Here is a 15,822-nt window from a genome sequence, read left to right as displayed (position 1 = left end):
GGCCCCAAAGGATACAAATGAACTGAATGTGACTTATTGTGTATTAAGACTTAAAGTTAATGGAACCCCAAAGGGTGAAAAGCTTATGTAAACATTTCAATTAAACTTTGGATTAGCAGGAAAGGATAAAGAAAATAGCCTTGTTTTTATACACCTTATACAAAATACTTTGGCACTTGAATTTTTTAATAGGCTTGTAAGTATGAATTTTCTCTAAAGCGTTCACAGGTTACAGTGTTTGTTTGTTTGTTAGATATCTTCATATAGAAGATAATAAGACTGATGTGTTGGCACATGGCACGTTTGTTTCCTGAAAAACCACAATGAAGATCTAAGAACCTAAGACATAGGATGATGGGTAGATGTTGAGAGCAGAAGTTATTTATAGTGATAAAGTTTCTTGTACTTCTCATGTTTCAGCTATGTCTCAGAAATATCAAATTGTAAATATGTTACTGCAATCATGGAATCAATTTTTGTAGCCAAAAAATTTTACTTAAACTACTAAGTAATAAAGAGATTTAAAAATTTCAAAGAAATTGTCATTTACTTTGCTGGTTTTTGTTTAACCATAGTAAGTAAATCGGGTAAGATTCAAACTGTAATATTTCTGTTACAAGATGTAAAAACACTCATCAGAACAAAGAGTGCAACGTTATGAAGAATTATGTAGATGTCTGAAAGTGTGAGAGGTCCTATCACTGACCAAGTGCTCACATGCACGTGTGGATAAATGCTGAGAGGTTTCACCAACATAGCAGTGTTTTAACATCTTGGGTCAATTACTTCCACAACTTTTCAACTTAAAATCAAAGAAGCTATCCACATTCAACGGGAGAAACCTACACTTAATCATCAACTTTACCATGTTAATTCAAAACTTTCCTTGTAAATGCATACATTGTTTTGTTATTATTGCTTGTTTTGTCCAATCAGCATTTTGTTACACACTTTAAATTCAACTTTGTCTTTGTATTATTCAGAACTGTAGTTGACAGAAGAACTCTTATAACATGTTTTTAAAAGTGTCATTCATTTTCTTAGATTCTGTTACATCCCCATCTCTTTCCATTGACCATGACGGCCACAGGAATTTTCTCTAATTTTCCGTGACAATAAATAACATCTGCCTGACTTGTCATGAACAAAATGTAACATTCAGTGGCGGTCTCCAGGTCAACCCGCCACCCGGTGAAGGAAAAACCTCTTTCAAATCAAGGCAACCGATAATATTATGTCTGCCCTTTATAAAATCTCGATTTCGCCGAGTTAACATGAAATTTCCAGATCGTGAAAGGTTTCCCTTTCCCTTTCTACTTTCCGACCTTGACATCTATGGTAAGCCCCATTAAAGGTTTCTTATCTTCATTTTCTCCGCAATCGCTTGTTTGCGAGGCCACTTTTCAAGATAATGTGGAAATATGGGAGAAATTGAAGCTAACCTCAGACTTCGTGGTTTTGGTGACTATTTGGTAGACCAAAGCAGGTTGCGCCTTTCCTTAAATTTTTGTAGTACAAAAGCAATGGAAAAAATATTTTATTTTAAAGACAAATTTTCATTTCACTCTCGTGGCGTAAGTTGGTGGCCTTTTGTTCAGCTCATAACTAATCGCCATTAAGTGACGTAAGCTTATATGTAAAATTCCGATTGATCGAGTCTTTCCAACCGAGAGGCTTGCCCTGAGTGTCTTTCCTCTACGAAGTCTACAGTGATAAACGATTTCAATTTGTGCTGGGTATGAATGACCTTAAAAATTACTTACCTCAATATTCTCAATGTAACAATTATGGCACCTTCTGTTCTGATGACTTTGGCGTCCTCTATATGCCTCCTAGTAAAAGATTGCAAGATTCTTACATATTCAGGATCCAATAACTCGCTCTTTCTTTCACCTCCAGAAATCGCGTTCAAGTACCTTAATTTTAGATTTGTGGCCTCACTATTTCAATCAATTTAGGACGGGGAAGAAATGGACAAGTGAAGGTCAATTTCCTGTTCCTTTCAAGGTCAAGATGGTCCAAACGTTTCCCAACCTCATGTTTCCCGCCATCCTTTAATTAAAGAGAATTGATACTGGGATCAGCAATTGTAGCCAATTTACGAAAAGATTACGACAACCTTTTAGGGGTACAACCACGTAAGTATGACGATTTCTCTATGAAGTAGTTTTTTGGGGTCAGAAAAATATAATTTATCACACAAAAGTGAGCGAAATATTCAAGCTTACTACAAATGTTATTGATGTTGATTTTAATTCTTATATTGGATGCTTGGGAACCGCGCTTTCAAAGTAAACTCAGAGTTGACCGCCAGTCACAGGAAGATCGAGGGTTTTTTCAAATTTGCGGACAAATAACATCTTCCGGGCATATTTGCTCGATATCTGAGCGGAAAAATGCCTGTTACGCAAATTTGTTATTCAGACAAGTACTTAGACGACCATTACGAGTACAGGTGAGCACAATTTCATGATCATGGTACTATTGTCTCCAATTCGACACGGGCGCGCTAGCGCGGACCCGCAGAGCGCTAGCATCACAGCTTTGATGCCACGTAGATCACTACAACTCACCCTAAGAATCTAAAGAGACTTTGGAAGGTGAATTAGTTAAGAGAATAAATGCACTCAGTTGTTTGAGCTTATCTGCTACATCATCTCAAGCGCATGGAGATGTGGCACTTAGTATTTGCTTGACGAGCAAGCCTTTTAGCATCTTAGCCATTCGGAATGAATTCGAATTGCCTTCGACTATCAGATGGTTAGTCACCATTCAAGGTGTTAATGATAGAAAAGATCCGCATTTATTGCAATCTCGTTAATGCAGAGTTCAATTTGCATGCAGCGCTAGTTTAATAAAGTGAGTGATACAGTAGGGTTTTATGCTGGAGGAGATTGGATCTTAATGAATGCATCGTACGCGCGATTTCCCACGAAAATTGCTTGGCGCGAGTTGTAAACAGCAATGGCGGCCGCAAATCAAATGAAAATTGGCCGGCGTTTTTGTTTTTAAAAGCTGAATGAGGCTATTTCTGTAATACAAAGAAAAAGTAGAGAGAAGTGAAAATTCGACTCACAAATAACTCAGGCAAAGGAGACATTAGGAGTGCAAAACCAATGGTGCACGCTAAAGGACTCTAACAAACTCTACCAAAGGACTCTACGTCATGGACTTGGTTTTTGAGATATCTTTCAAAAACTGAGTTATAGAGGGGCTTTTAGCACTGCCATACTGTTAGCATGCCAATGGATGAAGCCTGAGCAACACCCTTAAAAAATTTCCCAACAATAGTTTTAAACAGATCTTAAAACATTTGCCTGATGACAAGGTATACAGTCCTGCTGATATCTTTTATTTGTGAGCACTTATCATTAATTGTGAAAAACCCTTTAAAACCTTGTTAGGGTTAGGGTTCATTACTCATTTGTAATTTGCTCCTGTATCACAACATTGCACTCATGTCAAATGAAAAATGCACCTGTTTTTATGCCAATCAGAAGCATGCATCTTTTTATTATATTATTACTTTATGAACAACACATGGTTGCATATGAAGTATTTTTTCTACTAGACATGTCATCCTTCCAAAAGATCTTGCGGAGTTTGTTCCCAAAACCCACTTAATGACAGAGAGTGAATGGCGAAACCTTGGGGTACAACAGTCTCCAGGGTGGATTCACTATCTTATTCATGAACCTGGTAAGTATTTTCCAAGCTGTCATGACAACTCAGTTTTCTTGTCTAAACAGAACCAGGTCAGAAACACATCATTGGAGCAAAACTGAAATAATCTGGTGATACTGTATTTCATTGAATAAGTGCCCACATTCTAATAAGCTCCCTCCCCCAAGGCTATAATGTCAAACAAGCACCTCGCTCCTCCCTCACTCTCCTAACTAGTAGGGATGCAATGAAAACCTTTTTCTATTGCCACTTTATCTATAACCTTTTAAGTGTCAACTTAAGCGGAATCATTTCAGGCGAATAGTTTCTTTTCCTTTTAGTCACCCTCAGTTATTTCCATCCTTGTGTGTTTGCAGAATTCCTGTGTGTGCATTACCTGTTCTTTTGATTTTTATCCTATTGCTGCATTAACTTAACAAGCCCCCCTCCCCCCTTTAGTCCTCAGTTAAGCACCCTCCCTCCAATGAGCACACCTCCTTTTAGCAGAAATTTTAAATAAGTACTCTAGCATTTATTCAAGGAAATACTGTTATTGCATTTGAGGGCCCCTTTCCTTCAATGAAGAAATTGATTTTAAAGAGCAAAACAGATCTTCTAATGCTAACATCACTGCAGAAGATAAGGACACCTTGGAAAAAAATAATGCTACTATTCATCGTCCTAAAACCAACATGACATTGTTGTTGTTGTTGTTGTTGTTGTTGATACACTCCTATCTTGACTTTGGGTCAAAAATTAAAAAAAATTAAGGTTGACATTATTTAGTGAAGGTTATCTACTTAAGACTGTCTCTTTCTCATATTTAGAGAAAATGTATCTGGCTATGGTAAAAAGTACTTGAATCAATGTATGAATCAGTTGCATGTAAGACAAGGTTGTACACTTTGTATGGCTGGCAGCCAGTGAACTTCAATGATTGGTTTAATTTAGCACAGTAGATACCCTATAGATTGACTGTGAAACTTTAAGACAAAGCCTTCTCAAACTGAAAGGCGACCCTGTGAAATTTGCGGTACATCTTGAAAGAAGCTATAGTTTAGTTTTGTTCTGATAAGATTTTCCTTTTATTGTTATTTTCTTGGCTTATCATGTTGTTTTCTCTTTTGCTCGCAGAGCCACATGTGTTGTTGTTTAGAAGACCCATCAGCTAGCATTCTTAAACGCAGGAGCTGGACAAATTTGCTCGACAAGTTTAATTCACTAGTGACATGGATGGGCAAGAAACCTTGTAGACATAGATCGGAGAAAGAACTGGACAGAACTTAAAACTAAGTAAAGGATCTTACCAACGTCCATATTGGTTTGAAAAGAAATTTGACAGACTGTTGGAGCAAAAGCACATTTAGTGTTACTGACCATCTTTTTGAAAGGAGAATTCTGTAACATGAGAATTTGAACACATCTTTTTTTTCCCACTTGATTATTATTCTTCAATTGTGCACATTTATAATGCATTTATTGAAGCCATGCCCCCTTGACATTGAAAACCAATCACAGAGCAGAACTGTCACACTAGATTCAGGGTAAGATGAAATTTAAAAAAAAAAAAACCTTGCTCCCAAGGCAAGTCATTAGGACTACTGAGGTTTAAATAGTCTCTGAGTTGGATTGTCAGGGGCTTTGGTTTCAGTAAATCTGCCATAGTATCAGTGATTCAGTTCTTTTGATCATGGCACCTGTATAATGATTTTCTTGGATTTTTATTACTTGTCCCTTTTTAAATGTATCAAGGATTTAATGAAGTACAAACAAAATGAAATTTGGAGACCTTTTCCCACTTACATTGTGAAAATGTAGTTTAAAATTACATTCTTCATATATCAACATATTTCTGCACTTGCACACCTTCAAAAGATTAATTGATTGATTTCAGTCCAAAATTAATGGAAAAGAATCCCTCTCCAAAATCTAAATAAGAATTACAAACAGAATAATCACTAAGTCAGGAAAAGAGATGTAAAGTTTATTAAACTGAAAAATAACTGAAATAACTTGATAATGATCAAAGTGGAAGGATTAGGTTATGGAGTGCAACCAAACGCGTTTGGGTGCCCTGTGCTTCTCCAGACTTCTCTAAGTGCTGCATTGTTCCAACTGCTTTTATCATATTTCTGAAAGAAAAGAAGATGGTGACATGTTAGCACAATTTGGTGTCTTGTAATCTCTATTAGCCAGACCTGGCCGATCAGAGCGGTTCGTTAATAAAAAGAAATTGCAAGGTAACTTAATGGCAAAGATCAAAGAGCCCACCCGTTTTTAGATCTGCGGGTCAACAGGAGGTCGGGTCTGACTACAATGATCACTTAGGGAACAAGGGAATGCGGAAGTTGTAGAGAGGTAGTCGTTGAAGGGGCTCAAAGGCATCATACGGTGCCAATTTTTGCGAGAGAAAGAACAGTGTTTTTCACGAAAAAGTGACAGGGGAAAGATATAAAAACTCAACACAACTGAAATTATATTCACCAAATTGATGTTTTAAAAAACACAAAACATAAACACTGCTGTTGTGGCAAGTGGCCGCCGTAGAGGGGTTGAAGTAGGAGTGACTGTAAGGACTTTTTTCCGCGCGCGCTACGTTAAGTCTTTATTGCCAAGGCTAGTCTGTAGAATTGCTTGGCGCATCCTTCACTAAAGTTCATGTGCCGTTGACGTGCTTTTTGGAAAAAGGTTGGGGAGAGAGTTCTTTCTTTATCTCGTTCGAAGCTTGAACGAGCTGGGAGAAACATGGCGACAATCTTGGGTATTAATGATTGATAATGCTGAGCTACCTTGTCACTGTCATCTCCCTGACGCACGTTCACCACGTTTATCTCTGATAGACGAGGAAGACCTGGAGGAACTGAAAATCACAACATAAATTAACTTAACTAAAGGAGGCAGTTTGAATGTAACGAAAAATAAATTGATAAAAGGGGGTAAGTTTCTAAATAAACTATGGTGTTTCGTCAGTGGGAGAGTATAACAGGTAATTTAGTGTTAACAACTGAGTTTAAAACGTAAATTAGCTACCGTAAAGAGTTTAAAGGCTGACGTTTTGAGCGTTAGCCCTTCGTCAATAGCTCTGACGAAGGGCTAACGCTCGAAAGTCGGCCTTTAAACTCTTTACGGTGGCAAATTTACGTTTTAAACTCAGTTTTTAACACTAAATTACGAGAAATAAATTGGTCATACGCTAAGTTTCACCCTCAGATTATTTTTCCCTTTTCAGCGTAAAGGTACACGAGAACGACTTTGATTTTCATATACAATTTGTTTTAAAACTAAGTTTCAATTTTGTCTAGTCCATCAAGTGGTTTGGGACCGGGCGCTATTGTTTTCGGCTCTTCCAGTTAAAGGAAGTGTCCGTTACACCCCACTGCATAGAATGTACCCCAGAAGAGATTCTACGGCTTGATGACTAATATTTGCCGCTGTGGGAAGGAAACCGTTATCGTTGGCTTAAAAAGTGTGAAAAACGTATAGGTACTCACTTATGCCAACAGCCGGTCCGTCTGGTCCGGGTCGACAGGGATGATGGGGCGGCTTCTTCTTTTCCTGTCCCAGTACATACTGGGACGGGTCCTGGTAACTAAACCGTGAAGTGGATTGGAGGCTATAATGTATCGTTGGCGGGCCTCCTGTAGTAAGAAAATATATTGCGGGATTTAATGAATAAAAGGAGTAGTTTCTCTTTTTTAAGAGATTGCTATGAGCATAATGCCGCTTACACTGATGGTGTATCGAGACTATCGCGTCCCATCATTGTTACTATTACTAACTCGCCTCTTCAATATTAATTTCACGGGATTTAGCAGGCGCAGGGAATACGGAAGGTTTTACGTTACAGTAAGGCTATTGCAAAGTTGACGAGGAAGAAGATCTATTCAAGTTGCAGTCGATAGGAAGATTTCCCCATCCACGTTTCTTTATCAGCCTATTCTTCGAAGACTTTTAAGTACGACTGCAACTGACAATTTTAACCCAGCATGTTTGTCGGATACATTATAGAAAGAACTAAAGTGATTCACAGCTTAGGATACCCTTAGTACGGCAGCTAAGCCTAACTTCTTTTCAAATGCATTTGATGAAACAGGCCAAATGAACCGTAGCATCGTTCTTGATGTTTTGGTTTTACATCAGACGTATCAAAATATGAATTACAACTGGTGCTATGTTCAAACAATTCCGCGCTTCTTGACCCTTTTGCAAGCCTGCAAGTGCTTGGTTTCACTTTTATCCATGAATTGTTAAATATTTTTACAATAATTATGAGAGTCAGCTCGTTAGAAAAACAAATCAAAATATCTAGCATAGATTCCTTGTGGTTATGACAAATATTTACCAGGAAAAACAGATACCTCGGTTGACATCGTGAGGCGAGACGTGTGATGCAGGCCCACAGGAGAAGTTGATCAAATCTGTTAAAGGATTATGATAATTCAGTGATAACTTAATGAAAACAAATAAGAATACAGCCAATATCAGACAAGGCCACCCTTAAATAAATGAAATAAGGTCCCTAATAGGAATTCAACAGTGTTGTAACACCACGAAATTAAGGAAGAGTATTTGACTGTTATTATAATTAAGCGTTTCTTGTCTCTTATATTTGTCAGTTATTTTGATCACATAAATTTCTTTGCAAGTGTTACCCTATCGAGCACAATTACTTCAACCATTAGAACGGTATTAATTTCAAATATAGAAATCGATTCAAGCTTATAACGTATATCCATGTAATGTGTACAAACAAAAATAACCGTTCAACACATTAAACTTATGATGGCATTAAAGATGCTGAAACATGTCTCTGAAAATTTTCCTCGTTAATTTGAAATTTATTTTATTTATATTGTTATCACAATGTTACGGAAGTATTATATATACAGTAAATGTAAAAAAAAATCATGTTTTGATCTGTAGGGAAGAAATGCGTTATTGAAGTCAACCTGTGAAGATCAATTCGTAACCTTTTTCCTTAAAACATGGTAGTGGTGGCTGGTGGGATGTAAATTCAATAAAGTAACTCTTGTATTAGAGCGTCTTTTAAGGGTAGGGATCGATCCCTTGTTAGAACTTTAATGTAATCCATTAAAAACAAATGCGTCACTCTGGTGATGGCTATGCGAGATAGGATTTTTGCAAAATAAAACATATAAGGGCTCAAAATGCCAAGAATTGACACAAGGTAAATGTTTTAAAAAAAGTACATACAAGAAATTATAACTATTCCACATGAGTAGCTAATATGGGTATGTGCTGCCAAAAAAGAAGCAATTTTAATAAATTCCTTAAAATCTTTGCAAGAACTTAACTTCTTTCAAACTCACCCAAGTGTCCCAAAAGAGTTGGGTATCTCGAGCGTGTGTGGCGAAAGTCTGGATTCCAGATAGCATAGGGCTGAACAGGTAAAATCACACGTCAGCAAGTCAGTTTAAAAAAAACAACAATTATCTTCATTTTGGATTAGGTGGCTTGACATTTTCACAAATGCGACTAATATAAAAGAGGTTGTTGTTGTGTCCGCAATTAACATACATAATTTTCATTTATTCAGAGTCGCTTATTTGTCACCTCACGGCTTTATTTGGAACCAACAAAAGCACCAGCTACCAGTTGGCTTGTTAGCTTAGTTGGTAGAGCACTGCATCGGTATCACAGAGGTCATGGGTTCAAATCCCGTACAGTAATGAACACTACTGCTCAAGTAGTGTTCATTACCGCGAAGATCGCTTTCATAGTCACTAAAAATCACTGCTGAGTATGATTTCCTTGTTTGGTGAAAATTCGCTGCCAAGCCTCGATTGTACTGCATTTTTCGTGTATCTCTGCCACCTTGTTGTTTTTTTCACTTTACATCCTTTTTATCTCAGCGTCTCGGAACTACTTCCACATCGATGTTTCGCCAGTCCGCATCTTAAAGGCGAGGCTTGAAACTAAAATTGGCTATTCTGGCGTAAACTGCAAAAATGTTCTTCGAAAGGCAGTCTGCTATAAGTTAATTAAGCACTCCTATGATTAAGCTAAAAACAAACAAGTAAACAAATGATAGCGTCATTATGCACATTCCTGTGGTAAAAAATAAGGGAGTAAGCATACCAATATTTATGAGAGAACGTGTTTCAATAATAGCTTTTTCACATGACAAACATTTAAACTTTTAACATCAGAGCAAAATAGAAATAAAAATTGAAGTTTGCTCCGCTATCCAACAGAGCTCTACAGATACAGAGAGCAGAAAGATCTTCTCCGATATCGATCTCTTTTGCTATATATATCTTCGTACTGGCGTATATAAGTTTTCCACACTATCATTGAAACTGTGGTCATTTTATTACGACGCATTTAAAAAGCTTATTTTGAGCATGCAAGGAAGCAACTGAAGTTTTTTTATAAAACATACAAAAACAGGACACCTTAACAGATTGACTGAACGTTTTACAGCTTACACTCTTCACTGGAGATCATATCAACCTCACGGGAATCACTCAAATTCAATGACTTCCTTAGATCATTTTCATTACTCTTCTTTTGGCTCTTGAAATGAATTTTGGCAGTTAATGAGACTATTCTGGGATAAAATACTGACCCATCGAACATTTAATTCGTTTATCGCTGATTGTCGATTTCCGTTTTCTTTGTTGTTGTCATAGTAGTCATGTACGCCTTACGAACCTATTTTTCCTTCACTTTTACAAGTCTTCCTTAGATCATTTTCGTTTTTCTTGTGATTTTGAATCTGACAACAAACACATGTAAGTTTATCGCAACAGCAAAAGGTAAGCCTCTTTTTGTAAACTTAGTGCCTACAATAAATCAGGAGAAATGATAAAAGAAACTAACAAAGAGCGTGGAGTAGGGTTTTAAAATGTGCTCCATACCTGAGCATTCGATTGAAGAGGGCTCTGATAAGCAAGACCTAACGGCTGTGGATTGTGACGTCTTGTAGGAGACAAAACACGTGCCTGTAGGTCACGTGGTTTGGTTTTTACTTGGCCGTGGTGTATAAGCGTGGTTGTCTTTCGCCGCCTTCTGAACGGCAACCCGACAGGCGCCATTTTGAGAGCTCAATTGCTCAATTCTTGCGCGCAATAGTTTGTTTTATTTATGATGCAACAAGTTTTAATTGTAAGCGTCATTTTGCTTCATGACCGCTAATTAATTAGATTTCTATGCTGCGCGCGCGGTAGTCGACTGACAAATGAAAACATTGATTTTGTATTTTCTTATAGTGGACCGAGAAGGTTCAAAAGATAAAGAGGTGATTGATGACATTTTGTTTCTTCCGATGAAGTCTAAGCACTCCTCAAACCACAGTCTCTGTGATTTCTAAGTTCCTGGCGAAACATTTAAGATGGACTTTACTGGATGATGATAAAGCAACTGTCTTGAATGACGTAACTTAGCCATCATAAAACTGCTGACACGGATATATAAAAGATAAATTCTGGTTAACTTGGTAACATCTCTTTTCAACCGAAAAACAGACTCAATAATTCACATCTAAGAGCAAGGGAAAAAAGGAATAAGATGGGGAATAATGAAAACGAAAACAAAAAAGAAAAAAATCAAGGCATCCCCAGAAAAAAAAGTATTTTGAAACTTGTTCTTAAAAGTTGCTAAAACTTAACGAATTTTGTACTGGGAGCCTGGGTGGATCAGAATGAAAAACGGGGGACTTTCATTTATAATACCACTGTTGTTTGCCGACGGCGTCTCGGGCGCTTCTGTTGTTGTGCTATGAACGATATGGAAGATCCAGCCACCCTCCATTTCAATTTAATTTTCTTTACAGGTTTTGAATTAAAAGAATGTTAATTTGTACTCCCTTAACTTTTTACGCTTCAGAACAAGAAATGTACAATTCATCAAAAATGCGCCTCATTTTAACACTTTCATTTTTTTTTAAAGTTTTTTCAACAGAGCTGTGTGAGTGTTAGGGCCCGTCAGCTTTTTCCGGGACCGGCTACCTTAACTGGGTCATTTAAAAACAGTTATTCACCATAGTGGAGGTTGATAGTCACAACTTATACTTTCACCGACTCTGAAGTGTATTGTTTGTAAAGGAAATAACATGATTTCGAGTGCAAGATGGTGTGTTAATAATAAGCACGAGAGAGTTTTTCAATGACGACAAAATTGAACAAATCCGTAAAGCAAGTGCAATTTTGACCTACGAAAAATTTAAAAGTGCTTATTTACACCAGGTTACACGAGAAATAATGTAATCACTTATTAATAATTAACATGAAAAAGCATCACAGAGAGTTAATACAGACGAAATTTGGACAAAGCGCACTTTGCACTCGCGTTACATGAACAATGCACTCGTTTTCGGCCAATCAGAAAAGCGTGTTTTTCATGTGTATTATCAGAGTTTAATATACCACACCGAAACCAAAATTTAGCTTACCTCTTCAATAGACCGAAGAATTGGTCGGAAATTAAACTCTTGACGAGCTATTTTGTCTCTGCGGTTGTTCGGAAGTTAATAGCACTTGCTAATCACTTCCGAACAAGCCAAACAGTGTGTGCGATAAGCTCTATTGACCTGTATGGTATATTCTTACCGGTACTTGCGTCATTTGTATTCTAAGCCCATTTGATTTTGAAAAAGATAAGTACCCTCTATAATGGTGTCTCTGATAACAAAATTTTGTCTCGTCATTCGAAGGAGCGATGTTAAACAAATCATACATAGAGATTGATCGTCCATTGAAATTTCTAGACATGTTTTGATTAGATGGCGAAACAAGGTTTTCACAGACTTGTTTATCTTCCACATCCATCTGTGTTTGCTCCTTCGAGAAAAATATAGGTTCCGTTGGGGCTTTTAAATTACTCTTCTTCGGAAGGTTTTCATCATAAAAAATTGAAGGAGTTTTTGTGTTTTAATGTTGCTTGATCCCTGAAATTTCCAGCTTTGAGGAAAATCTGTCGACTAATCAATTCCATTTGTGGTTGGCTGAACTAAGAAAAAAATTGATGTTTGAGACGTGCGCGTCACTTACCAAAAATCTTTCGTTGCCATGTCAATCTTAATCATTTAACGAAGGGATTTTTTTTTACATCAATTTGATGATACCTGGTACTGTCCGTCATCCCCTAATATACTCTAATGATCTTTTTGCGATTCTATCATTAAACTTCACCAAATCTAAATCATCTAACGAAGGCTTTTTTATATATATATATCTACTTGATGATATCTGATACTGTCCGTCATTCCTTAATATACTCTAATGATCTTTTTGCGATTTTATCATTACATTTCCCCAAAGAATATATTAAAACTTTTCCATTATATAGCACTTGGAGCCGTGCAGCGCGCGCCAAAAATGCTTCATCATTTTTTACGACGTTTTTTTGATTTGACCCCACCTCAACCTCATTACGACTATTTTATTGTAATGTACTTTAATAAAAACTGGAAAACAGTTTATATTATCAGCTCTGTTTTGAAATTAAACGATTCAGCTGAATCTTAAAGTGATTATGCCACTCTTTTATAATTATCAGCTTTGAGTTTTGGCTCTGTTGACTCCTAAATTTTTCCCAAGAAAGAAACCTTAACTTACCGATGTACTGTTTTCGAAACCCGAGGTCGCCATTTTGGGGCAAAAGTGTAACGTTATTAATTATTTAAGTTGAACATTCTATTATCTATGCCCTTAATTTTCTCTTTTCTGAAACGTCAACTACGAAAAAAGCTATGTAATTATAGCGTTCGCTGAACTGCACCCAAAACAGTTTAACTTTATAAAAATTGCTAAATGCAGATCTACTAAGATAACTGACTTGGGCGTCTTATAATCTCCCTCACTGCTTGTCGAACTCCTCTTAGTCTCCAGCAGTAGAGAATGGGATTTAATGATGAATTAAGTAAAGCAAGAGTGATTGTCAGTCGAGCAGCAACGTTAAACGATGAGTTGTAACCGCGAGTGCTCGCTAAAGCCATTACTATTCCAAATGGAAGGTAGCAGGTCACTAATGCTACCTGTACGTACAACCCAGTGCACACTGTCCTCCTGTACTTGGCAATGTTGAAAGCACTCCTTCGCACGTTCGATTGGTCATCTTGATCAGAGGCTCGCAGCGTATTGCAATATTTGTGTAGTTTAAGGTAGATCGTCAAGTAGGAGATAGCTGAGGTTATTAGTGCGGAATATATGAAAGCAGACATTACTTCAGTTATCAAAAGATACTTCCAAAACCGTCTCAGGCTGGCGAGGGAAATGTTCAAAAGCCAAATCCAAATAATCATCGTGCGTGTTCGCCTGAAAGTTATGACACTCTTGTAAGTCAATCCCAAACAAAGAGCACAAAGTCTGTCTAAACTTATTGCAGTTAAAATGAACAACGACACTCCACTTAGAGCTTTCCCAGCAACGTTATTGATGCTCACAAGAATGTAACAAAGCTGCAATCGCTGATTTGCTATCGACAACAACTGGACGGCAAACAAAGGTTGAGAAAAAACGCCAACACAAAAATCAGTAACTGCCAGGCATTGAAACATGAGTTTGGATGCTGGCTGAAGAGAAGAAATCTTTCGCAAGGCAAAAAAGATTACAGCATTTCCCAGAGACGCTGAAATGGCGAGGAGAAAGTTTAAAGCTGTTAGAAAAAACAAGAATTGGTTTCCTTTGGTTGAGGCGGCGCAGGTCACCGACAGTGTTACCTCGTAGATCCCATTCAAGCTAACATTCACCATTGTAAAATTTGTTTTCTTACACGTTCTTTTCTCCAGTGATCGAGATTATGTGGAATCAACTGCGACAAAGACAACTTTCTCAATACAATAATCAATATTACTTTTTAGATACCCATATTCTAACAACACCTATTTATTCAGCAGTTGCAATGAATGACGCAGTATTTAAATTAACAGGTAAGAAGTCACGTTCGGCAAACGATGGCAAATAAGGGAATCACGGTATGATAAAATTTTAAACCCATCGATCGGTTTCATGAAGCTTAATTCGTAAATCCCCGTTTATGGGATGACAAACACCTCTAACAACGCAAAGATTTTCCTAGACTGAGTTATATGTGAGGCATGCCGAAATAGTTGATTGCTCATCGTGCTTATCAAATATCATTCTTTTTTCAGAATAATATTGGATTTTGATAATATCAGGCGCAGTCAATTATGCTTCACACTTATAACTTTGCCAAGACTACTGCCTTGCTTTTTACAATAGAAAAGGAAGTGGATAAACAAACTAATTAGTCATAATTTTATCTCGGTAAAATTCTGGATTTAACGAATATCCAGCTTGTTGTAAAATCAAGATTCGCTGTCAGTCTTACGGATTAGTTGGTTTGGTAGTGAAGTGAAACCTTTTTTAACAGATATGAAGTTTTGAAAGTTTGCGCATTAGTTTTTCTTACCATACAAAAATGATTGCCCAACATTAGGGATAACGTTTCGAACCGGTTGAGATATTATACGGATTTTCTACTGACCTCCCATCTGCGCCCCAAAGGGGCACGTTCCGAGATCAATTCTGGGAAGATTTGCTTTCCATCGCTTCAGGTAGTTAGGGTAGAAAGAGAAACAGGAAAGGCAAAAACAGATGTAAGAATTAAAATTCAAGTGAGCTTTTAATGCACATTACGCCATTCATATGTAAATAATATGAAGGTTGGCGGCCCGAGAGCTCTCTTACTTGGACCGCTTAGTGTTATGGGTTACAAAGAAATTTGATGAAGCTTTGTTTGTGCATTTGTTATCTTAACAATACAACATTTTACTTCGTGAGACTTTTAGGCTTTATACCATTGTAAAGCTTATACATTCGAACCTGTATTAAGCGGCACTTTATCAAGCGGTAAATCACTCACTGCATGTAGTAAGCGGTCGGTTGTCAAAGTCTCGAGTTTTTTCCCCCTTAATCACTTTAATTTTCGCCTCTATTAAACGGTCACCTCTATTAAGAGGTCCTGGTCTTCTTTGATTGAGTCCCAACGGCCAATCTGTTTTGTCTTCCACCTGTATTGAACGATCGGTAAAAGCGGAACCTCTTAAATAAAAACTCAAAATAATATTTCAAGTAAATTTCAATCCACGTTTCTCTCCTAAAACCAATTTTAGTCGTCAATTATAGCATAAAATGACTCTTTATTACCGCTATTCTGTGGAACCTGTAATAAACA

The 15,822-nt window shown here is 37.2% G+C and overlaps 3 protein-coding genes across 3 annotated transcripts; 1 reads left to right on the top strand and 2 right to left on the bottom strand.

The window, feature by feature from the left end:
* The first annotated feature begins 2,308 nt into the window (after positions 1-2,308).
* On the top strand, positions 2,309-5,258 carry LOC136281719 (cyclin-dependent kinases regulatory subunit 1-like). Its single transcript, XM_066168529.1, has 3 exons — positions 2,309-2,455; positions 3,572-3,699; positions 4,798-5,258. The coding sequence occupies exons 1-3, from the start codon at positions 2,397-2,399 to the stop codon at positions 4,833-4,835; spliced, it is 225 nt and encodes a 74-aa protein (XP_066024626.1). The 5' UTR covers positions 2,309-2,396; the 3' UTR covers positions 4,836-5,258.
* Positions 5,259-6,260: 1,002 nt separating this feature from the next.
* On the bottom strand, positions 6,261-10,721 carry LOC131770200 (uncharacterized). The gene is made up of 5 exons (XM_066168943.1): positions 10,545-10,721; positions 8,994-9,063; positions 8,022-8,081; positions 7,155-7,301; positions 6,261-6,523 (listed from the first exon to the last, which is right to left on the bottom strand). The coding sequence occupies exons 1-5, from the start codon at positions 10,719-10,721 to the stop codon at positions 6,261-6,263; spliced, it is 717 nt and encodes a 238-aa protein (XP_066025040.1).
* Positions 10,722-13,009: 2,288 nt separating this feature from the next.
* LOC131770223 (histamine H2 receptor-like) lies at positions 13,010-15,205 on the bottom strand. The gene is made up of 2 exons (XM_059085939.2): positions 15,133-15,205; positions 13,010-14,436 (listed from the first exon to the last, which is right to left on the bottom strand). The coding sequence occupies exon 2, from the start codon at positions 14,375-14,377 to the stop codon at positions 13,448-13,450; it is 930 nt and encodes a 309-aa protein (XP_058941922.1). The 5' UTR covers positions 14,378-14,436; positions 15,133-15,205; the 3' UTR covers positions 13,010-13,447.
* Positions 15,206-15,822: the final 617 nt, after the last annotated feature.

This window comes from Pocillopora verrucosa, chromosome 6 (assembly GCF_036669915.1).
Source record: "Pocillopora verrucosa isolate sample1 chromosome 6, ASM3666991v2, whole genome shotgun sequence".
NCBI classification, from domain to species: Eukaryota; Metazoa; Cnidaria; class Anthozoa; order Scleractinia; family Pocilloporidae; genus Pocillopora; species Pocillopora verrucosa.
The sequence above is the reverse complement of the archived record's forward strand: the minus strand, read 5'-3'. Positions and strand labels throughout refer to the sequence as shown.

Coding starts and splice junctions, on each gene's coding strand:
- LOC136281719 (XM_066168529.1), top strand. CDS start 2,397: ATGCCTGTTACGCAAATTTGTTATTCAGACAAGTACTTAGACGACCAT. Junction 2,456..3,571: donor GACGACCATTACGAGTACAG/GTGAGCACAATT, acceptor TTTTTCTACTAG/ACATGTCATCCTTCCAAAAG. Junction 3,700..4,797: donor CTATCTTATTCATGAACCTG/GTAAGTATTTTC, acceptor TTTTGCTCGCAG/AGCCACATGTGTTGTTGTTT.
- LOC131770200 (XM_066168943.1), bottom strand. CDS start 10,721: ATGGCGCCTGTCGGGTTGCCGTTCAGAAGGCGGCGAAAGACAACCACG. Junction 7,302..8,021: donor GCCTCACGATGTCAACCGAG/GTATCTGTTTTT, acceptor TTCTTACTACAG/GAGGCCCGCCAACGATACAT. Junction 6,524..7,154: donor CGGACCGGCTGTTGGCATAA/GTGAGTACCTAT, acceptor TGTGATTTTCAG/TTCCTCCAGGTCTTCCTCGT.
- LOC131770223 (XM_059085939.2), bottom strand. CDS start 14,377: ATGGTGAATGTTAGCTTGAATGGGATCTACGAGGTAACACTGTCGGTG.